The sequence below is a fragment of the Acanthaster planci genome, linkage group LG15 (genome assembly GCF_054643075.1).
Source record: "Acanthaster planci isolate LZ-2023a linkage group LG15, COTS_SCS, whole genome shotgun sequence".
Classification (NCBI taxonomy): Eukaryota; Metazoa; Echinodermata; class Asteroidea; order Valvatida; family Acanthasteridae; genus Acanthaster; species Acanthaster planci.
Window position 1 is genome coordinate 4093898 of NC_141791.1, and position 25039 is coordinate 4118936.

Genomic DNA, 25039 nt, shown 5'->3' on the forward strand with positions numbered 1-25039 from the left:
TTCGATTGCCGGGCTCACCCAGACCTGTATTTCGGGTAAAGGCATCATGAGTGTAGGTCACAACTACATTAATTTTTCCGGTGGATCCGGTCACACCGATGGTGTAGCCTTTTTCTCAGTAAGAGAACCAGTTGCAGCATATTGTCTTGGCAGGCCATTTCCGAACGTTTGCTGTCTGTCAGACTCAAGCGCCAGCTTGGGGCTAGCACCTTCATCGTTGTGTATGCTCCCACTGAGGTTGCCTGCGACTCAGACAAGGTTTCCTTTTATGGTTAGCTTTCCCAATGCGTCTCCTCTGTTCCTCCCCCTGACAAGTTGTTTGTACTCGGTGACTTTAATGCGGTTTCAGGTTCCAACAGGTCTGGCTTTGAAGATGGTGTTGGAAACTACGGCCACGGTACAGTAAATGATAACTCCATTCGCATGATTTCCTTCTGTCTTACTCACCACCTAGCCATCTCAGGCTCACGTTTCAAGCGGAAGAACATCTACAGACTCATCTGAATATCCAATGATAGTCACACAGCCAAAGAGCTTGACCACATATACGGGTCAACGATCGGAGCTGCCTGAAGTCTTACCGGGTTTATCGCGGTGCTGAGGCCTCTGCCAACACCGATCGCAGCTCAGACCACCATCTTCTTTAAACAGACTCCTTGGTGACAACCAACTACTCTGTTGAGGTTTGTAACCGCTTTGATGCTCTTGGCGACCTGCCCGACTCTGCTGAAGACTCCTGGGCTGCTTTCCGTGGTACTATTCTTGGTGCCGCTGAGAAGGTTGTGCCTGCCCGTCGTTCCCGGCGTCGCCCCTGGCTTACTGACAGCACCCTTGAAATCATTGAGCAGAAACGAGCTGCCAGTCTAAGCTCCAACCAAGCCCAGAGTCTTTGTCTGGCGGAGATATACAAAGCCAAGGCAAAACAAGACCTGAACGGATGGTATGACTCCACTGTCTCTGAGGCCGAAGGTGGCATTAGACAAAATAATCTCCGCCCCGCCTCAAAGTAGTGAAGTGCCTGCGCGGAGTTGGCCAGCATTCAGCTCCTTCCTCAGTTTCCAGAGCAGCTGGCTCTCCTTGCAACTCGTCGGAAGAAATGCTGTCCTGCTGCAAAGACCATTTCTGCCAGTCGCTAAACTTCCCAGCTGCTTCTCCCAGACCACTTTCAACCACATCCTCTGAAGGTGTATTCTCTGACCTGGACTGCGACCTTCCATCGTTGAGTGAAGTGCGGGCTGCTATCCAAAAGTTGAAGTCGGGCCCTGCAGCAGGAGATGGCATTTTCTATGAGAATTTGAAATCTGCTGAGGTGCCCAGAAGCAGAGCTCTTCACACGATCTTTTCCAACGTGTGGTCAACAGGTATGGCTCCGGCAGACTGAAAGGATGGTATAATTCTATCCTTCCATAAAGGGAAAGGTTCAGGGACGGCCTGCAGTAGTTACCGCCCCATCACCTTGCTTTCGATTCCTGGCAAGGTGTTTGCGCTTATTCTGCTGGCTAGAATTCGTCCACTACTTGTTTCCCTGCAGAGATCACAGCAGTCCCCAGACAGATGGGGGGGGGACATCTTGCAACCTTTGAACGAGAAGCTAGTTACATCGGACTTAAACCCTCTTGGGCAAAGACCAAGGTTTAGTCCCCAGGTGGACCTTCACCTGTCCCAGTTTCCCTTGGCCACCACGATGTCATAGATCCTGTTGAGTCCTTCTGCTACCTGGGAAGCACTACCACCACCTCAGGTCTGTGCACTACCGATGTCCTACGCAGAATTGACATTGCAAGCAAATAATGGGCCAATTAGAGAAGAAATTAGGTCTTTGGAAAAGCTAAGCCAGCCTCCCCGTCAAGTTAAAGTGTTATTGAACATGTGTGCTTTCTGCCCTCCTCTATGGGTCCGAAACCTGGACACTGAGAAAAAGAGATCAACAGCATGTCCAGGCCTTCCATATGCAGTGCCAGGCGTCGAATACTTGGCGTCCAGTGGTTTGACTTCATTTTAAATGCCACCATATCTCAGCGCACGGGGCTCGGTAACATCGTTTCGGACGTTGCAGGGAGGCGACACGCTTTGTTCAGTCATGTCCCGCGCCTCCAAGCCCCGGCTCCTGCTTGTCTTGCCCTCGACGCGACTATCCAATTCCATCTTGGTCAACGTCCTGCCATCTGGAGGAGGCCCTGCGGCCGTACCGTCCCTGTTTCACTTGGCTTAAAAAGGTTGCCGACGCTGTGCAGCTGTCTTCACATGAAGACTTTTTGACGAGGTTGAGGAAGCCTGTTGACAAGGTCCATGGAGACTACCTATGCTTTTTTTGTTGGTGATGACATTTCCCTACCAAATAGACGCAGTATGATCCCAGTTGCCACTGGACTAATATAATGATGGCACGCAGCTTGCAAATGACGTGCATGGTTTTTTCTTTCAAATTTAGTCTCAGGTGGCAGGATGGAAGGTTAAAAACATATTTGTTTTAGCAGTAATTATTTATGGCACGCAAGATGACTTACTCTATCTCCCCAAAATCAGTAACCTATTACTCGCAATAGACGGAAACACGAGAAAAATGGCGAAACCAGCTTTTATGAAAGTGGTTTTGTGCACCAAAGACAATATGTAAATACATGTAATATGTTAATTCATGTTACAGGGGAACATTATATATTTACAAAACTTGTTTAGGGTTTGTTACAATTCTAAAAGTCACTGTACAGTCACAGAGTGCGTCTGTTCCAAAGATTCTCGGTATTTACTGACACATCAGAAAACCCACCTTGGCGCAACATATTTTTTGAAAGTGTATCAAGCATCAGCTACATTAATAGACCGATCCATGAAGCCTCTCTGCCCATTATGCCACTGCCCCCTCCCCACTGCCGGCCACTGGCTGCACCCCCCCCCCCTTAAAAAAAGGGGGAGATAAAAAAACTATAGGAAGTGCTGGTTGCGTCTCGAGGAAATTGGGCTGCATTAGGGAGAGCAGCGGAAATAGCACACAATCTCACAATGCAACACAGACCCAAAATGACTAAATCACACCACCTCAATCGGGCAGGCAGTTATATGGCATTATTTGTACCAGATGGTATTTTTAATATCGTTTTGTCTACACGTCTGCACATGGGTGCTAATGCCACCGTTTAGTGATATCGAGTGTGACACGTCCAACAACAGCTGTGGTGTCAGCCATACGAATTACTGGCTGTGGCTTACAAATACACACAAACTCAATTGAAGGATGCACTGCAGTAAACGTATATGGGTTGCACATACAGACAAACTCAATTGAAGGATGCACTGCAGTAAACGTATCTGGAAGCCTCAGACAAAAATTCGACGAGCAACACTGCATAAAAGTTTTGATAGTAGTCGGCGGGCGACGACGCGAACAAACACGTTGAGCGGCAAACCGATTGCCATATATCTGCTTTAGGCGAAAGTCACGAGACGACAATCGCGTGCATTGACGAGAAAGCAGCTGTCGCAAAGAAAAATGGGGCCATGCGATGCGTTTTTCTTAGATGAACAAATTTTCCACTTTTTAAATACTTACGAACTAAGAGATATCCTTTTAGGTTAAGTATACAGCAATGTGTACTTGTTTGAACATTAAAAGTGCTCACACCTTTCCGAACAACAGGACGTCAATTGCGGAAGGCCTTCTGCTTCAATAATTTTCTTTTCAATGGTGAACCTAAAAGTGTCTCTCTGAAAACAATTCTAGGCAAGGCTTACTCGTTGATTAACCGCTAAGCGATTAGTCATCAAAGAAAATGTATTCTGTGACAGCAAAATATCACAAATCCAAGAAATGTGAAAGGGCTCCGTAGCACTGTGATCAGAATTATGACCAAAAAATGCTGCATCAAGGTGGAATGGACGTGAATTTTCTGCGTTCATTCAGAACTGAATCTGTCGGCAATGAGGTAAATTAAGAGAACCCACTGTCTATATTTCGTCAGTATCACAAATCAAAGCGCAATTTGTTAAAATAGAAAACCTTAATTTAGAAATGAGGTCATCTGAAACACATAGGTGCATTTCAAAACGTTGTTTCCAAAAAAATATTTGGATAGGACAATCCCTTTAAATTTCGTCTACAAAATTTGTTGAGCTGATAAAGATCGACTTCAAATTTACACAGCTGAATTTCACTCATGTTGGCTTGCAATTCATGATCATGATACTCCAGTTCATTTGCCTTTATTGTTGTATCTACTGTGCAGGGTGCGCTGGAAAGACATGCTCGTCATTTTGTCATTTTTTAAAATCGATTTTACCTGTTATTTCATTTCAGTGTGTGCAGGGAAAATGCATCCCTACACGATACAGAGATAGAACTGGCACGCCACGTAAATGACGATGTACGATATACGAGTCGGATTTCCACGACTACAATCATGAAGGCACGACAAAAACTGCGAAAATCCTCAGGAAGTCAAGGCACTGGTTTTTATTCTTTTTCGTGGTTTAATCTGTTAACACAAGTCAGAGAATATCCATTTTATATCAAATTCCTTTTTAATGCACATGAACTGATGAGATCATTTTCCCAACTTTCCCTTGAAGAAATCACGGGATCAAATCAGTAAAAGGAAATGAACGAATCTGGTTGTAGGTATCACAATGCATATAAAGTAAAATCTAGCGCAACCCTACTCCATTAATATACAGACCAAGAAGCGCCTTTAATGAACTTGGGGATTTTTATCATGGAACGTGATAGAATTTGGTTGAAACAGTTTGAAACAGGACCCCTTCCAGTGGACGAGCGAAATCTCGATCCACCGGGGCAAAGAAATTTCAATGGAATTTTACGAAATTCAGTGCATTTCTACTCGAATGGAGTGAATTTTCACTCTGTGGAAGTTAGAAGGTGATGCGCACCAACGTTGCAACGTGCACCAGCAATCAGCACGCCTGCATCCAACTTCGACACGTAACTATCCATCAAAAATGCTCAAGACAATGGAGCCAGGCTCTTTTCATCCAAAAGTTGGCAATCAAGTACTACAGCACCTTGTGTCTAATACAGGTAAGTCAAGGGACAAGAGTGAACTATTAATTCTTTTCAATTGTATCTGTAATTATAATCGCCACACCCTCTCCAATGAAACCAAGACAAAGGAAACAGAAGAAACTATTGCTAGATAGGCCTATATCTTTTACATCTACAAAACTAAAGCACGTTTGTCACTTTCAGAGGACATTAATAAATCAAGACCAAAAAAGAAAGAGATGCCATACTTACACCCAGCAAGATATAGGACGGAGGGGTACGCCCCCTTACATGTCTAATCCCTTTACACACTCTAGACTATTGTTACCCAATACGTCCCCTAGATATCTGTAAAGAATTCCTGAGATTCCGATCAAACAATGACCAACACAAAAGGGCGGGGATGCTCTCCGTCCCATATCTTTCTTCATTTGCCTGTACTCGGCACAAATTATTTAGTATCAAAATGTAATGGTTAATTTATTATAAGATCCCCATAAAATTCAGAAAATAGCACACACTGGTTGGTTACAAGAGCCAGTACTGCGGTACCGCCGGTAACAATTGCTCCTATGGCATTTTACATAAATTTCACATGAGACCATGTGCAATGAACCAGTTCGTCAAACAGCGCATGCCCGAAATGAAGCGCAGCTGAGGTCATTCGGACGCGCGTGCGAGGTCAGCCTTTATTATCAGCGTTGCCCGGGCGCCTACTCACGCGCGTGCCGTGTTCCCAAATGAAATGCCGAACTGGCAATTTCTGCATATATATGGGAATAATATGTGCTTGGTCAGGATGTAGGAAGTGGATAATCCCCATGCCGAAGGCGGGGACACTATCAGCGTCCATTCCGCTCAAGCACATATTCATTCCAGTTCACAAACACCTCTTAGTCACAAAGTAACATGAACTCTTTAAAATAAAAAAAAAAATTAACAATATGTTCGACAGTTTTTCTTTTTTTCAACACCCCTCTAGCTTGTATGTTCCTCTCGCAAGAAATGGTAAACAGTCTGCTCTGGAGATTGGCGCTTGCCTGCGTGGTGAGTAGGCCTACCGCGTGAAGTGGCGCATGGCATGCCCAGTGCAATTTTATCAACCGACCACGTGACGGACTCTCGACTAATATTGCCAGAATGTCTTAGGTATTCATGAATACTGTTTAGCATCTTTTACGTTAGCTTCAATGAAAAGTGAATGGACATTTTTCTTTCATAATCATATTTCCCCACTGATTTCTCTATTCTGAAGGGTAAGTGTGCGCGCACGCCCAGTGCTGTGCTCAAAGAAGTGCAGCCATTGTGATTCCATTCTGGGCCCTCAACAGCGGGCTTCCACTAATTCTGTGCAGCATGGCGCCCTACACACGTACATGTTTGTACTTTTCCCAAGTTTTCGAGTAGTATCGAGCGATACTTAAATACATGTAGCAGTCTTTACCCCAATGCCCAAGTTTACATAACTATCAAAAACAAAAAGTGGTTTACGCGAATCAGTATGTAACAATCATAGTATGGCAGCCACCTTCGACTGAGATCTCATTTCTCCCTATCAACATTGTTCCAAGGGTAACGATCATGGGGCGCCATGTTAGTCCCCGCTATGCCTTGGCGATCGCAAAGCAAGTGATGAAGGCTCGCGCAGCCCATGGGGACGAGGCTGGGTCAGACGCAACTTATTTACGAGTGCAAACTTTGAGTCTCTAGGCCTAAAGACGGCCTTTATGAGCCCCGTGCTGGACCAAGAAAGGGAGCAATTTCCCTAGCAACGCAGGCTCCTTTGGTAGGAATTGCACTTCGCTGGTTTACAAACGACGGTTGTGTCGCACCAACAAAATGAGCACTTCCGACCAACATGGCTCTTTTCAATCGATAAGGGGTGCCTTCTGCCCCAGGCAGACACTACCGTCGACCTCCACGCGCTATCCAACCTGAAGACACACACAGATCAGTGAGTTAATAATACATTTCCTAGCCACTGAGGTCATCACTATCATTGCCGTGATGTAGTTGAAAATACGCCTTTCATTAATTTCAAAGAAACCTGCTCGAATTCTGGCAAATCTTAGTGCAGAAATTATAAGCGCTACAATGAGCCCTTTTCAGTGAAAATGACATCACATTTGTATTCATGAAAATTGCAAACTGGCATCACACAAACCCGTCAGAGCACCAAAATACAATGCGGGCGCATTTACAAGGACTGTGTTAACAAAATGTTGCACTGCTCAGGACCTTTCAGTTCGTAGAATGTGCGTTGAATTATCAGCCCGTTCACCCACAGCGACTGAGTTACGCGTACAAGACGGGACAAAATTGACCCACTTTTGTCCTTTAATTAAACAGTCCTCAAGCCTCCAATTTCAATATGATTTTACATACACCCTAGGGGGTTGGGTTACCATGTTTATCTCGTTAGTTATACCTAGACAGGGGCGGATCCAGAAGGGGGCCTTAACACACACAGGAGTTTGAACTATCCAGGCTATAACATCTGGTCAATTACCGCTTTCTAGCATGCCCGGAGAGCCAGAGCGCAGCAAGCGCTTGCTCCACACAATCCACAACCATGCACTGTAAAAACAACGTTAAGAGTTTAAACACTCTTTTTATACCCAATTTTTCCACACGTTTAACCAAAGACATGTTTACCCAAATGCGTATAGAAATGTGTTTAAACTCTAAGCGTTGTTTCATGCGAAATCCCTTTGTACTCTATGATCGCCGCCGCAATTTTTTGCTGGTAATCTGCATCCTGAAAACTTTGTGTACTGAGGTCTAGGAAATTGAATATTCATGTATTTGTTGGTCCTTGGTATGATCTCATAACATCAAATGTAATGCTTGCACACTTACTTGTATTACGCCATGTGCCCTGAATGTGCACGGGGAGTCACTGCTCTCAATGAACGTTTTCTTCTGAAGTTATTTTGGAGACAAATTTCACAGTTCACGAACATTTACAAACATTTTGGCATTTTTTTACTTTGGCATTTGTACTAAAGTGTATTTTAGGAGATTTCGTGATCACTCCTTGTGATGAAATAGCCCATTTTGTTCCTTATGAACTTAGCTTTCCAGCAGTAGTCAAAATTTCGGTGGCCAGTCTTAGCCAAATTCGTACCAAGTCTTTGAAACCTGATGTATTGGAGGGAGGGGATAAAATTACAAAATTTGTATGGATAATGGAACAGTGTATCGAAGTTAAAAAGTAGGTCTAAAACCAAGGAATTTTCTGTATTTCCTGTAAATAACAATTTTATTGTGGATTTTGTGTATAACTCGACTGATATATACCTTTTCCCATTTTGGACCATATTTGGTGGCCATTTTGGCCGCCATCTTGGATATTTTCATAGCATCGGGTTTTTTCCTATATTAACTTCTAAAATGTGTTTCAGGACCTAAAAATGCACCTACAATATTGGTGTTAAGTTCGGGGGCATGGGGATCCCCCATACGTATTCAACTACTATGGTGAGGGTAAGCAGAGCTTCAATATTCTATATACAAACTGCCAAGAGATATAACTTCATTTTTTTTGTAAATACGACTTCTTAATCTCATGAAAAAACAAAACCATGGTTTGCTTCTGCATGGTTGTATATAATTCATAACAGTTATTTAACATGCACCGACAGATTCAAAACACAAGTTCCAATTTGAATTTTCACAAAATACAATACTGGAATAATTGTTCTCAAAATTCTGAAATAGAATACAAAACGAGAAGTGCAATCTCTTACGGAGGCAAAACCAAAATGGCAAAATTTTCACCTCTCAAATTATGAGTTCATCAGATATCCAGTCTCGTTATAGACCCTGTCCGATCGTGCAAGCGGAAAAGTTCCCCTCGAGGACCGTGCACAGGGCGAGAATATGAAGAAAAAACACACACAAACACAAACAAAAAACCCGTCTATTCGATCGTATTAATTTTCCGCCGAACTCGGATGCACTGGATTTCAACGTACATTGTACTTATGGTTCGGGTTGAATTGATATGTGTGTATACAGATCGCTGTGAATCTAAACTGTGATACCAAAATACAATGTGTCACTCCAGACTTTGTCTATGGGCCTGTTTGTTTCACAGGGATCTGGATCGCGATTAGTGATCTCAAAGCTGGTTCGCGCTATCCATTAGGCGGATTCTGGTGTCAGTGAATCAACGCTGAATCACTGATCGCGATCCGGATCCCTGCGAAACAAACACGGCCACAGCCATCTGCAAGAGTTGTACCTGTAACAAGTCACCAATTTTTGTGACTCCAGTCGAGTCAAGTCATTATCGTAGTGATTTGACTCGAGTCGAGCCATTAGACAAAAAAGCCGAGTCAAGTTTTTAGCTCGAGTCAATTCGAGTCACAAATAATATTTGAGCACAATACGATAAAAAAAATAGTGAGTTGTAGGTTTATTTAAATTTAGCTTTGGGTGACAGCATGTGGTCACACCACATCTTACACTTTATAGTAATAACATGAAAAATATAAACCGGCACTGAAAGTCATTGCTAGTACTTTTTTAGAAAGAAGTTGTTCTTTTTTTTTGGGGGGGGGGGAATTGAGTATAATTTACTTTCACTTGAGTCGGGTCTTTTGATGAGGGGCTTGAGTCGAGTCATTTTCTCGCGGTGACTCGATTCATTTACCCATTAAGACTCGAGTAGAGTCGAGTAGCTAAAACCTGTGACTCCAGTCAGACTGGAGTCGAGTCACTGACTGGAGTCATTACAACTCTGGTCTTCGCGTGCGCAGTGCCCATAAAACAACTGATTTGATCTACCTAAAATTCCTAAGGCTAGTAAGGCACCCAAGGTAGGAAGTTTTTTAAGTTGCCCACTAATGAAAGATTACTAAAACATTAAAATAACCTGATTGAAAGTTTTCAAAAACTGGAGAAGTTCCATGCAGCGTAGCACAATAACAACAAAATAACAGAGAACAGCGCGTTCAAAATATTGCATGCATGGACAAACTTCTGAGCATAAGATCAATTTAAAAAATCAAAACTCACCTTCTACCAATCAGGTCAAGGCTTGCATTGGATACTGGTTATAAGAACGTGGATAAATGGAAATGCGCGGACAAATTGGATGCTTTCCTTAGATGTTTACGGGTCATTTTTTTGTTTCTCTGTATTTGTGCTGTTGTCAATGTTAGGTTTTCCTTTCTTTGCTTCAGTCCATCATCCTCTCCAGATGTGCACTCCAACAGCTGCTCTACGCCCACATGAAAAAATCAACAAGTTTGCTCAACGAACGACCCGGACGAAAAAATCATCCTTCGGCAACGAGAAAAAATTCATTATATAACCATCCATACAATAAATTCAACAAATTTACAAATTAACTCCTAAATACAATCTGGAATATAAAGCTTTTGCGCATATATATACACACATTAAATCCTTTTATGGCTATGAAACAATTATGAAATCAAGGACAATTTTAACACGAAAAATACTTGCTGTGAGCCTACAGCGTAAAGGAAAAGATGCCGTTCGCTCTCCAGTGAAAACAAAAAATTTTTTTTCAAGGCAAAATTTAACGAAGAAACAAACTTCAGCCATGCAGAAGTCGGCTTTGGCTCGACATACGCTGAAGCTGCATCCTTTGTAGTTAGCTTTCCGGCTACAACCAAGGATGATTAGGTCCACCCCTCACGTATTAAAGAAAATAAAATATAATCAGCCAGATCTTGCAAAAGATGGACATATGGGTAAAATTCGATTCGACCATGTCAAAGAAAGATACCGACGGGAATTTTTGGGGCAGGAGTTTCCCTGCTCCTTTCAGTGGCCATGGACACTAAAATTGTGCCCCTGTTCATACCGGGGTGGCATACATGGGTACCGGGTACCCTTCCGCACGCATTAAGGCAGCCTACACAGGCACCGAATGAATAGATGACGTGTTCGGATGCTGGGAAATAAACGAACACTCTAAGCAGAGTATACGCGCTGATAGGAATTCCAGGAAAGTGTCCATTACATTCACCCGTAAGACTATCATATGTCCGAATGGACAAGGGACATTGAAATCCCCCTCGATGACAAGATAGACAACGATGCAAGTCCATTGAAAGAAGTAATTCTGCTCTGCGTCGACTCTAACAAGCCACATGGAAGAATAAAAAAAAGCAGAGAACCACGATTTGCCCATGTATCTCAAAGTCTATCGACAAAAATACACGTACAGATATGAAATGAATGCTTATAATTAAATGGCCGATAAACCGCAATTTTACCCATTTGTGGAATTGTCGTTTACCTCTTTCCCGCATGTCACAGTTGAGGAACCCGACAGAAGAGGAGCAAGTTGTTTCTCCACTACCCGTATGAATTAGCACTTACACATCACCCACTTAACAATATATAGCACACTTCGGAATGCGAACCTTTCAACCCGAGACCAGGACACGAAGTGACAATCATGTCTTCTTAATACTGAAGCCAACACTGACGTTCTTAAAGCTGTCTAGAATATACTGTATATCCAAGAGCAAGTTTTCAACATCCTACATTCCTTCGTAAAAATAGAATCGCAGCTAGACTATCAATTCACTAAATTTCTGGCATATCACAGGGCACAAACAAACACATAATTTCGTGGATTCTATTATCGGTGTGGATTTTTAAACGCTAGAACTATTGAAATATGCAACTACAAAAATCTACATTTAACTGTAATGAATCTCACAACTGCTATGAAAAACAAAGTCCACTACTTTTGAACTAGAAATATTATTTTATAGGGACCTACTAAACTAAAATGCAGTTCTGTCTTCTTGACCCTGCTGAGTCAGGGTTCCTGCACCTAAAGAACAATTAAATTCCATGACTTTTCTATGACTTTTCCTTGACCAAATTATGAAAATCTACGACCAAATAACGCAATTTCTTGGACTATTCGACCTTTTAGGTTGCAAATGCAATCACAGATTTTATCGCTTATTTCTGATAATAGAAATCACAGTGTTTTATGACTTCCATGACAAAATTCCATGACTTTTCCAGGCCTGAGAAAAGAAAAACAAAATTCCATGATTTTTTCAGGCCGCAGGAACCCTGTGAGTGTACTGACAGATTCGTTTGAAGAGAGACCTTCCAGAGACTGCAAAAAAACATATCCTGAGATAGCAAAACAGTCGCGTCCCACCTTAATAATGAGGTTGTGGTACCAGACAAATATTCCTGTTTAAAGGAGTAGAAAAAAACCCAAAGAACACAAGAATTCAAGAGATTGAAAGTTGGGCCCCGCAAAATTTGTTCTTTGTAACCCCATTCTGTGCTCTTTATATCGAATGGCGACACGAATGGGTACCAGCATCAGCCAGGAAAAAGACCCAAGGCACCCCATCCTGGAGGAAGTGGTATAGCCTAGGTTGATTCATGCAGAGAACAATACCGACACCAGCAACAGCCCGATGGCCCTACTTGCTGAGAACAAAAGCCTTACCTTTTTTGTCTTTTCCTGGAAGCATGCAACTTTACGACCCCTAGCAGCCCATTGGCACAAACGAAGCCTAATGGTAACACAGCATCAGTATAGCGCAGTGTGAATTACAATTTGTCAAAGTGCTTCACAATACCAAAGGCAGTATGCAGTAGGCCAGACCAGCTGTTGAATTAATGAAAAATAGTTTTGTCCAACTTGCACCTGCTGTCAAAACAATATGACACGGCAGTGTTGGCGTCCAGTCCATGACCGTGGAGGCCAAGACCAAGTCTGAGTCACCACCATTCAAGGCCGAAGCCAAGGTTGCAGGGCTCAATTTATTTATTCATTGCAACAAAATATGATGAGTCCCCCCGTCACCATGGAAAAAAGAGAAAAACATAAAAGCTAAATTTCTCTCCGTATTTGCCCTCAAATTGCAAGTTCTATGTCACGATAAAATTTTGAGGAAAAAATTAACAGGGGAGAATCGAGTCAAAAATGGGTGGTCTAGAACTGGCCTCAACTGATTCTTTGACTTAGATGGTATCAAGACTGAGTAAATAGTGAGGCCGAGGCCAAAGTTTCAAAAATCGGCCTTGAAATTGGCCTGCACAGTGGCACTGACCGATATATAAATTTTCCCACAATACAGACCCAAAGGTCCTAAATGAGTTGCATCGCACAATTCAGAGATGAAAGGAAACATCACCGAGTTGCCTTGCATTGTACAACTAAGAGATGAAAGAGAGTTGCCTTGCATGGCAAGATTGAGTGATGAAAGAACATCACTGAGTAAGTTGCCTTGCCTTGCACACAATTGAGAGATGAAAGTTAACATTGCTGAGTTGCCTTGCATTGTACAACTAAGAGATGAGAGAGAGAATCGCTGAGTGAGTTGCCTTGCATGGCAAGATTGAGTGATGAAAGAACATCACTGAGTAAGTTGCCTTGCCTTGCACACAATTGGGAGATGAAAGGGAACATTGCTGAGTTGCCTTGCATTGTACAACTAAGAGATGAGAGAGAGAATCGCTGAGTGAGTTGCCTTGCATGGCAAGATTGAGTGATGAAAGAACATCACTGAGTAAGTTGCCTTGCCTTGCACACAATTGAGAGATGAAAGGGAACATTGCTGAGTTGCCTTGCATTGTACAACTAAGAGATGAGAGAGAGAATTGCTGAATGAGTTGCCTTGCATGGCAAGATTGAGTGATGAAAGAACATCACTGAGTAAGTTGCCTTGCCTTGCACACAGTTGAGAGATGAAAGGGAACATTGCTGAGTTGCCTTGCATTGTACAACTAAGAGATGAGAGAGAGCATCGCTGAGTGAGTTGCCTTGCATGGCAAGATTGAGTGATGAAAGAACATCACTGAGTAAGTTGCCTTGCCTTGCACACAGTTGAGAGATGAAAGGGAACATTGCTGAGTTGCCTTGCATTGTACAACTAAGAGATGAGAGAGAGCATCGCTGAGTGAGTTGCCTTGCATGGCAAGATTGAGTGAAGAGAATATTGCTCAGTGAGTTGCTTTGCATGGCAAGATTGAAAGAGGAAAGAGAACATCGCTGAGTGAGTTGCTTTGCGTAGGACAGTTGAGTGATAAAAGGAAACATCGCTGAGTGAGTTGCGTTGCACAATTAAGAGTGGAAAGAGAAATTTTAATAAAAAAGGGAAAACAGTAACTAAATCAACAAAACGCACAAAGTGCTGCATATTTATGTGTGTTTTTCAACACGCACACCAGCAAGTGGTCTACGGACCCCAAGTCAAGCAGCCAATAAAGTAAGACCAGTCTTAGGTCCTTGGGTGTGATCAAGTTTCGCTCAATGGAGTATTCCCAAACCAGGAAAATGGCAACCAAATATACACAATCGAAAGGGCATCCCTGCCAGCACTGTACTTGTTATTGCACAAAAGAGCAGGCCCTTAACTTTTTTCCCCTTGAGCTGTTGCTGGCAAAGTGCTTACGCCTTTGCCGTGGCGTACGGTTTTCAATTGACCAGATCAGTCTATCCCCGTAACCCCTGAGAAGTTTTTCAGCAACACATCCGTTTCATGAATGTAGGACAACCTCTGCTAACAATGTAACACAGTCCTGCCAAAGTAGGGTCTGCTTTTCCAAGTATGCCTTGGCCTGTCAGGTGAACCTCGAGCTCGAACAATCTTGAACCAGAGCAAAAATGTGACCTCCGAATCAAGACATTTTGCACTGAGTCGTAAAGAATGTTATGACATGGTGTGCTATGGCAGTTTTTACCAACTCATCAGGTTTCTTATCTTCAACACAAGTTCAATGTGCATGCTCGATAATTTTAACCTAAAATCCCAGTGAACTCCGAAGCATGCACATCGTCACTTGCCACATCCGAGCCCAACTCCAAATAAATTTTTTTAACTGAAAGAATTTAATAAATAATTGGAAACTAAAAACTTATAAAAAGCACACTTTTCTGTTTGTTTTTTCCACCACCCTTTAGCCTGAGCTGGCAATGCATTCTGGTAAATAAACCAGCTTGAATCCGGAGTTCTCCACCAGGTAGTCCATCAGGAACACCGAGTTCATGTAGGTGTCTGGGAGGTCCGTGTCCAGGCTCAGGATGCCCCCCTTGGTCTTGGCCAGCTCCTCGTGGATCTTACGCAGGGCTTTCGGCACCCGCTCCACGTCCCGGTACTTGTAGTAGCTGTCAAAGGTCAGCACGCCGGACCCTGTTTTGCAGCAAAAATATTACAGACAAATGGGTCTCTCTCTAATGATGTCCCTTCCTACGGATTGCCCCACGCATCTGCAGTTTGGACACCAAAATTTCCTGACACACATCAGCTGCGCTGTATTGTGAAGATACACGTATTTGTATCAACGAGCATGCGTGTATAGAACACTGCTGCGTACACAAGCAAGTTGTTTTGGAAAAAGGCAATTTTTCATTGCCTATAATTCTCATTATTTAAAGATTCAGATGAAACTAGTTCAGAGATTTAATAGCAAGCAAGTCAGCAACTCATAAGCTCAACTGACTTTGCCAGAAACTCATCTGCATCGGCAGGGCTCAGAGCTCGAGTGACTTTGCTGAAAAGTCATTTGGAATGGCAGAAGTGAAAGTTCACCTGACTTTCCAAAATAACACTCACACCAGCAGGACTTGACATTTGCCTGACTTTGCCAGAAACTCACAAACAGGCAGGACTCAAAGCTCATCTGACTCATCTGATCAGAATCTCATCTGCATCAGCAGAATTGGTTCTGCCAATGCAAATAAACTTTGACTCACCTGACTTTGCGGGGAACTCCACAGTGGGTCTTATCACCCTTAGGCCCCGGGCACTAGCCGTGTTTGTAAACTTGGAGTCCAGTGAGTCCTGGCCCTGGACGCTGGGCAGGTAGTAGGCGGCTGCCACGCCCAGCTCCTCCAGCTGCAGGATGGCACTGACCAGGCCCATCCGCAGCCACTCCCACGGCATGAGCTCTAGGTGGCCCGGTGGGCTGGGCCCGTCCTCCCGGATACCGATCTGGAAGTGGCCCGCCCACGCCTTGACCACCTCTGGATGCTGCTCCACAAAGTCCCCATAGAGGAACAGGGTGATTGGCAGGGCCAGCCGGTAGCCAACCAGCGTGGCCACCACCTTGTGGGCTCTCTTTAGGTTCATGCCCACGGCCACGATCACAGCCACCTGGTTGTCATGGCAATTTGAGTAGATCTGGCCAGCCGTGCCTGGAGTGTCGGCTGGTACCTTGAAGGCAAGAAAAAAAAGAATCAAGTACATGAGAGGTTTTCAGGGAAAAACACCAGTTCTCTTGTCAGATTTCTCTGAACAAAAAACATGGAACAGGATAAAATGTTACAACAAAATGTTACAAAGTGGCCTGCTCAAGGACACAAACATAGTCCTCTTGATTCATGGCTCAAAAGTGAAGCATTTTTAATTTGTTCCTTTAGCACTGTTCAATTCCACTTAACGGGAGACATTGGCGACGTTTGGCAGCAACAGACAAACCAGTCCTTTTCCAAAGTGAGCTCATTCTCAGACCTACAGTGCATGCCCAAAAATTCTCACGCATGGCAAGAAGGACTGGTTTGTCTGCCGCCACCTAGCATCTCAAGGTCTCACACCTGAACTTCTGAATTGCGCTGCCAACTGAGCCAAATTTATTTTCAATGACAAAGACACACGTGTACCAGTTCACTTATTACAAGTTGTTACAAGTTCATCTCAGAGCGCTGGTAACATTGAGCCATTCACTGCAGAAGCTGTGCGACATGCCATACATGTACCTTCACTGTGTGTATTCCCTCAAAGTCTGTGTACGTTCTCCGCTCCCCTATCCAGTCAATCATGGTGAAGCCTAAATTTTTGATGTCCTCCCTCAGCTTGCTCTTGTCGGCATGGCTCCAGCCTGTGGGCTGACTGTCATGATACTCCCCGTAGAACCTGCAGATGATAGCAACAGAAGAGATTGCTTGAGACACAACTACGTCGTACAACTCAAGCAAAGCTGGGTACACAGTCGGTGTTCCTAGAAACTTCGGCCACAACTTGAAGACCTGAAAACTTGTAGGGGGATCTATTTTTTTCACCGTTGGGCAACATGATCCAGGACAACTTAATTAATACACTGTTAAACCTAACACCCTAGTGCTCAAATTTCAATATGATTTTACAAACACTCTAGGGAGTTTCGGTTAAAGACAACACAGCAATTCTACCGTAACAATTAGTGCAGCTAACGGAGAGAAACAAGTCGTCCCGTCAGACAAGTCATCTGTGCAGACAACTCAACACATTAGCTTTCTTACATTCTTAACAAAGTAGCACTTATTTTGTTGTCGATCTTGAGTCTTAAGTCTAGAGTCAAAAGTTGTGGATCTTGAGTCAGAATGTGGTTAATATTTTGTCTTCGGGACAGGTTTCACTACCATACCCATTCTGGCCAGGAAAGGTCTATGAATTGAAAGATTTTGGTTGTAAAACCTGTGAAGTCACTAGATCACAAAACTATTACAAAGATCACTTGACTTAAAGAATATATGCCTGTAAGATACACGTAGGTTTCTGCTCTTTTCATTTGAAAACTTAACAAACCTTACATAAAAGGGCCTGAGTTTTGAGTATTTGTCTCGTTATATTTCTGTGGTTAAACTGGTGGTTGTGAAAATCTGCTTACTCTTGCATGTTTGTGCCCGCAACAATCTGCTGTCCAAATTCAGACATTTCTTGAATCACTCAACCAGTGGTTATCCAGGGCTGATACGTGATCTTTACATGCACTGTATTAGATCTGACATTGTTACTTGTCAATTGTAACAAGGTTATTACAAAAGAATGAGCACACACCCTTGCATGTGTCGCATACCGGTACATGGGTAGTGGATATCTACTTTGTTCCTTGTGGTTAAGAAACTCGCACAAAAGGCTCCTTTTTCTCCAACGGAAATAACTCTTTTGAACTGATAATTTCCTGGACAATTCCTCTTCATTTTGCCACAGGAAACACTACTATTATTTCACTGGCCTAAACACCCTGCCTTACTTGTCTATGTATTTGAATGCACCGTGGTCCACCATGTTGCGTAGTATGTCGTATTCTGCGCCTTCCACGTCCAGCTTCAGGATGACGTAATCATCCACAGTGAAAGTGTCTTTGATCCACCTGGCCAGATCGATGGTCGGAATGAGCTTACGGTAGGACAGCTTCCGAATGCCGCCTATTCAAAGCACATTTCAAATTGGATGTAATGCGGAAGTTTGACAAAATTAAAAATAAATAAGGTAAAAACGAATAAATTTTTTTTTTAAATACAGAAAAGAAAAAAGGAGAAAAGAGGATGAAAATCATCAATAAACTTGCACCCCTTTCCATCGTTACTGGTTTATCAGGTTGCTGTTGAGCATTGTTAATGGACGGAGACAGGTTAAATTAGACATCAGTGAGTCTGGAATACGGGTATGCACATGTATCTGGCCTTGTTTGGGCAAGAATCTGATTTTGAATAATTATCTAAATTTGATGGTGGAACAGAAATCACGTTTTACATCTGAATTTAAAAATAATACGGTATTATACCTTGCGAAAAGCTCTCCCTTCAGTTTCTCGTAAAAAAAAAGGTGTAGCACATCTTAATTTCCCAACCTTTATATCTTTATAAATATAAAATATATTTGGGCCTGATCTCAAAATCAGACTTTCAAACCTTCAACTCATTTAACTTGACTGTACCAGTGCTATAAAAAAGTCTGGATTCAAGGTTCAGGACCCTCTACAGGTGTTCAATGATTACAGTAAAGAGGACAACCTTAGCTCTGTGTACCAAAAGACAACACAAAATTCTGCACTGTCCATACTTTGCCGTTAAATGAGGAAATCTGGGTTCTGCACACGTGTGGGCAGCTGAAAAGGGAACCCTGAGGTACCGGTAGGATGGCACCATGAGAACCATGGCCCTGGAGATAATTCAAGATATACTTTGAGATGTATTGTTACTGAAGGCTCCTTGGGGTCAGCTGCACAGAACACGGATCCAGTGAATCTGTTCTGCAAGAGCTGCAGATGTCAAGGCTGTTACTTCAAAAGAGCAAAGAGCAAATTGACATATTCTGGCAACATCACCGGGAAAGGGCATAAATCCAGGGTAGGGTAGAGGAGGCAAACACTGGATGACATCTTAAGGCCTTTTCACACAACGAAAAATCTCTGGGTTGGACACAGCCCCCCCTTGTAAAACCTTTTCACACAGTACCATTTAAACACAGCATTGACCCATGTAGAGCGCTCAACCCATGTCGAAACCAACCGTGCTCGGGAAGTGGGTTGAGAGCTCTCGACCCGTGTTGCGACGTCCGACATGTGTTGAAAGCTGTAGTGTGAACGCAAGTGGGTTATTGTTCAACCCGTGTAAATATCGTGCGGGCGAACTCACATGCACACTGTTGTAATAGGATGCCAACGAACAAATGAATTTACCTTTCACCTGGGACATGCCCTGATTTCACATGCATTCTTCGTAATTGTACTGACGTCGATTTTGCTCTTACAAAAAAACATCCGAAATGTCAGATAAAGGCTCTCAATCTGAACAAAGGCCGACATGGAAAGAGGAGGAGGTGAAGGCTTTGTTGGCAATTTGGGATGACAGCTCCATCCAAAGCTACCTTGATGGCACGACAACAAACAGCAAGGTGTTTCTCAAAACAAGCGATTTGACCCATGTCGGACACGTGGGTGTGTCGTAAGTGTGAAACGATTGCTCAGTACACGGGTCCAAACATTACACGTGTAGCAAAAATGCCGACGCTGTGTTAAGCAATGTGAAAACGGAGGGGAATTGAACCGTGTTGAAATTTTAAGAAGTCCACACGAGTTGGAACCGTGTAGATTTCGACACGGATCAGACATTCATAGTGTGAAAAGGCCTAGAGAATGGACGGGTCTGTCTAATGCCACATTTAAAACTGTGTTGTACTTTGTAACAGCCACTGCTGGAATGAGATCTTGAGAGCTTCACTGTGGGTCGTCAACCTTCTTCAATGAAGTTGACTACTGTTACTATGCATGAACAGCCTGTATGTGAATCTGTGCAATGCTGGTTTAAGATTTTCTATGTCAAAGCTTCCAAGCACAGTTTTGTCATTTTCAAGTCCAAAATGCTATGGTTCAAAAAACCATCAAGCTGACTTAAAGTCATTTCAGCAAAGCCTTACCCGTTTTTGCATCTGCTTTTTCTCTGTTTGAGACAAAGAGCGAGCCGCCGCCCCACTGCATATCTTTTCCGTTGTTCAGTCCTTTGTCTGGTCCCCAGGCTGCCTCTGAATAAGCCGTCATATTCCCTGCCAAAAAAGTGCAAGTTACAGTAAGCTGTGAATCCAGGTACCAATTTAATGGACAAGGCCTCCAGGAAAAAAAAATGAGACCTACAAATTTCTTTTGAAAAATACTGATTCGCCAGCATTCTCCCCTTTCAAAAAAATGGAAACCTTTATGCATGTAAATTTTGCGCTTTTCTAAAACCTCCAATCCCAACAGTAAAGATCAACATTGTATTTATTATTTGGCTGTATGCACATGCATCTAAATGAACAGATGAACATGTACCTACATTGTAAATTTCTGGGCTTGCTGCATGCAGGGGAAATCAATTCTACATATGAGCAGATGCCAGACCATTTTCTGTACCTTACAAATTTTTTTCTGAATAAAAGTGGATTCAAATTAGGTCACACTGAGCAAAAGATACGCCAAGTGACATTTAGTGACAACCAACCCCGTTTTCCAGCAGTAGTACTGACAATGGGGCAATGTTAATGAAAATCGATGAAAACTACTGTACATGTACAAATGAAAAATGCTCGGGGAGAGTGAGGGAATTTTACATCCACAAATGCAGGCCAAAAGTTAAAGTCAGAAAATTTTGTCTGTCTTGCTTCTATCTCTTTACATTTGAAATGATATTACATGTAGTTGCAAGTTGCTCAAAGAGATAAAAACATCAGCCCTAACCATGAAGGATATTTCACGATCTGTTAGGAAATTGAGGGATTTTGTAGGACTGGGTTATGTAGAGGCTAGCCATAATTACTGGTACTTTGCATGGGGCTTGATGCACCTTGAAAGTTCGAAGACTCATCCTTGCATTATTACCCACCAATAAATTTGGTAGAATTCCGGTGATAAATCCAGAAATTTTCCATGGGAAAATGTCTCACTAGTTAAAGCAGGATTCCAAAAGGCTCCAGGTCAACACGCATGAAATATTAGATGTGGGGAGGATTCTGGAAAATTTCCAGGTCAAAATACCTGAGAGGTGTGGAGGATTATCAATATTCAGAGTGGAAATGCCCAAAGAGCTGAGGGTTCTGATTGGTTTGGGATGAAAATACTGGTAAAAAGAGAAACATGTCTGGCGTTTTGACACTGTTGTTCTTTTCCTCTTCCTCATTGGTAGATATTTCTTTTTTATTTCTTTTGTAAGCGGCACAGGTGTTGCATCCTTTTCAAAACTGTATCAGGAAAATGTTTGTTTTATGGCAATGATCTTGTGCTAAGTAAACACAAACAGTACATGGGTAATGGTCGCACAATTTTTTCACCAGGAAATCAATGGGATTTCAAACTGGAAAGCAAAAACCGAATGAAGAGCATTTCAGATCCAGATTTTTCACACTTTGCTTCAGTTTTATTTTGTTGTTCAATGTTGTTTCTGAGGTCAACTACTGGTACATGTACATGTATACATTTGAGTTGAATTATCAGAATGTTGACAGCTCAGGAATTGTCACAACCACACACCATCTTTGCCAGCCACGCCCACGGGGCAGTGCAAGTGATGATTCCTGTAGGGTTTGAAGTAGGGGGCCAGCCGGTCATCAATCTCAAAGGAGTGGATGGTGTACTCATGGCCCTTGGGGTATGTCTCCCGAAACAGCTGCACTGTCGACGCCACGTTGGCTCCGCAATCCAGGAGGATCTTCCGAGGCTCGGTGGGATTGCCAACATCACTAGATCAGCAGGGAAAGGGGGAGGGGGGGATTAAATTTAATGACTCCAACATATTCGTTTGGATCATGCTGTAAATTGGGGGTCCATTTTTTGCCTCCCTATTACATCAGATCTATGATTTTGCAAGTGTACAGTACATTCTTTAATTTCCAAGAGTACGTGTAATTGACAGAAAGTAGCTGTCAAACCCTCAAAATAGTTTGAAGTCAATTTCAATGATATTGCAGGTCAAACTGTACCTGTCAGCTTTAACTAGGACACCACAAAATGCCACATTTTTGGAAGAGAATAAGTCTTTTGAATGTGCAGCCTGACAGTGAGTAAATTAAAACAACTCTCCTCAAATACTAGTGGTTTTATATGATGTCACTACATGTACATACAGTAACAACCTGACTGGCATTAAGGGACACCTTGAGTACATGTACATGTAAATCAAGGGAAAGGCAAATGTGCATGTAAATGTACACGTTCATATATTCATTATAATTATAATAAAATAATTAAAATCTCAAAAGGCTTCACAAAAATATTAAACCACGTCGAAAAGTATTTCTACTGTCTATGGCATCATTTCCACATACATGTACATGTACATGTAGAAAACATTGAAAACCATTGTGACAAACTGGACGGTTGAGTTCGTTCTCCATGCACATGTAAGCACTAAATTTCCGAATAAATTTACTGATCCCTTTTCAGACACTGTCAGAGTGCAAGTCACACTTTTTTTTATCAGAGCTTCTGCCTTACCGGTCATACATGTACAGTATTTTTCAATGCACATCACCCACCACAATGTCTTAAAGATTACTTTAGATGAGGGGTCCATGTGTACGTATGCACAAAAACAGACAGACAAAAAAACAAAACAATGAATAATAGAAAGAGGAACACAAGTTAAACTATGAGTATGTTGAAGACAGACATCTAATATACAGGTGAAACAAAACCAAAACAAACAAGTTAAGTGACAAGAAATCTACACCCACTTTAACCCTACTTTAACCCTAACTCCCCAGAGTAATTGACTAGGAACCATACCCATTCACACAAATTCCAACACCATATGGTGAACCGTGCACAGAAGCTGTTGGACTCTGTTTATTTTGGGTATGCCTGAACCCATGTTAAAGCACAAGCAGTTTAGGGGTACAGTACCCAATGCCACAAATTCACACACTTTACTGGTGTTCAATTCTGTGTGGTTAGGGAAGGTTAAGGGTTAATATACATGTTCATCTGTGGCTGCAGAATCCAGCCATTGACAATGTGCATGGTTCGTAATGCCCTCTATGTCTCCAGTTTGGTGATACTGAATTGTAAGAAATCATTCAGTTTACAACAAGGCTCAGAAGGCAAGGCCTCACCTTGTATACACACGTACGAGACTGTCCTCCAAATCCGGTATTCTTTTGTTTCAAAGTTCCACTGGTACAAGTACATGAATGGTACGAGTATTTTGGTCACAAGTTTTATTCATTCGGAATTTCATTTTCAATACCCCCCCAAAAGTAGACAACTTCTACATGTATTACTTTTATTAAAAGCAATAATGCCACCGGTAGGTCTAGCCAAATAAAGTGGATTTTCTTTATTGAGATAAAGAATGAACTAGTTTACCAAAAGACCTTTCTAAAAAGCAACAGGTCACACGATCTTCATGCACATTGTACGTGTATAATCAGAATTTCAAAACAAGACAGTTTAACCGCTAGTAGTTTCTATTTCTATCATTGGCAGTAACATCAAATGACAACTGAAAGGTTTTTAATTTTGTTGAGCTGTAAACTAAACTAGAACACTTCTTCCACAGTATGTTACTGTGTGATCTTCTGGAACTCTGCAGAGGGGAGGCCTCCAGGACAAACTTCAGAGCAGACTTACACATTAGAACATGTACAGAATGTACCGGTATCAATGCTTCAAACAGACAGCAACTCGAGTATAGCTTAATTAATGGTGGGAATTCACTGAAAGTGAAAGATGGCTATTATAGGCATAAACAAAATCAGCCAAGCACGTCTGCTTGTGGTACTTGACAAGGCTTGATGTACCAGTAGGTATACGTTTATCGAGTACGCATAATGTAAAAATCATAAATAATGTACAGGGTGTACAAGTACCATGTACGTGTAATGTTCATGTTTGCCCTACATGTATAAGAAATGCCCTAGTCGGTGTCTCACAGTACACGTTTTTTATATCTCCTAATGGAACACATTTTCAGATTTGGGTTTATCTATTCCTTTGGATGTGGTTTGTCTTCTCTGTAGGGCAGTATTATTTTACTATTCAAGTAACGTTTGACACCGGCAATATACATGTACATGTACCACATTTCAACAGCCAGACACTATAAAGACTCAACCTTCCACCTGTGAGACAGAAAGTTGAAGTGGGAAGTAGCTGGGAAGGCACAGAAGGTTTATGCCAAAACAAGTTCAAGGGGAGTCGCAGCAAGTTTCTGCAAGGGCATGGCAGGAAAATGTCCAGTGGAAAAACAATTTTACATTTATACAAAGATGCATGTACAGTATGCAGAACTCTGCCATGAGTGATACTTTACAAAACGTTAATAAAGTGAGGATTAATCCTCTAAGAGGGCTGGATCACAAACTTACCTACATGTACATATAACAGAGTAACAACATCAAATAGAAGTCAGAATTACTGTAACGATTTTGCTTTGAACAAACAATAGAACCTGGTAAAACATCAGTTTTTTGCAGGTAACATGAACAACCAGTACTTTTCTTGTGGTCCTTTTAGCTCCTGGTTGATAGCAAAATCCCATGAACTCTAGTTCTGGCAAAACTGAAAGCCTGTTTCAAAACCTGGAACTTCACCCATGACATCTCAGAAGGAACTGTTTGCTGGTTTACAAGTGCATAGGGGTGCTACATGTGAATGTATTGCTGTAGGGCTTTACACCGCGTTAAAACACATGACTGAATTTGCTTGACTCTGGGATAGAAACAAGCAAAACGTATGCACTTATGTCAACCTGCATCCAATTTTTAAAAAAGAAAATTTCACATCTAATTTAAACCAAAAAATCTGATTTGTATCTTAAACCTCATTTTGAAATGCCAGCCCTAACAG

At 42.3% G+C, this 25039-nt stretch overlaps 1 protein-coding gene across 3 annotated transcripts in view; it reads right to left on the reverse strand.

Annotated features, from left to right (window-relative positions):
- Positions 1 to 4435: 4435 nt before the first annotated feature.
- The window catches only part of LOC110988446 (uncharacterized), a 29611-nt gene continuing 9007 nt past the window's right edge, over positions 4436 to 25039 (reverse strand). For 2 of the 3 annotated variants that reach the window (XM_087146631.1, XM_022251941.2), the window contains 6 exons: positions 21725 to 21933; positions 20140 to 20265; positions 17972 to 18146; positions 16716 to 16872; positions 15714 to 16173; positions 4436 to 15150 (listed from right to left, as the gene is read on the reverse strand). In XM_087146631.1, the coding sequence (XP_087002757.1) occupies positions 14918 to 15150; positions 15714 to 16173; positions 16716 to 16872; positions 17972 to 18146; positions 20140 to 20265; positions 21725 to 21933 (1360 nt within the window). In that variant the 3' untranslated portion in view covers positions 4436 to 14917. Of the gene's footprint in view, positions 15151 to 15713; positions 16174 to 16715; positions 16873 to 17971; positions 18147 to 20139; positions 20266 to 21724; positions 21940 to 25039 lie in introns of all 3 variants that reach the window. The other variant, XM_022251940.2, reaches the window with a different exon arrangement.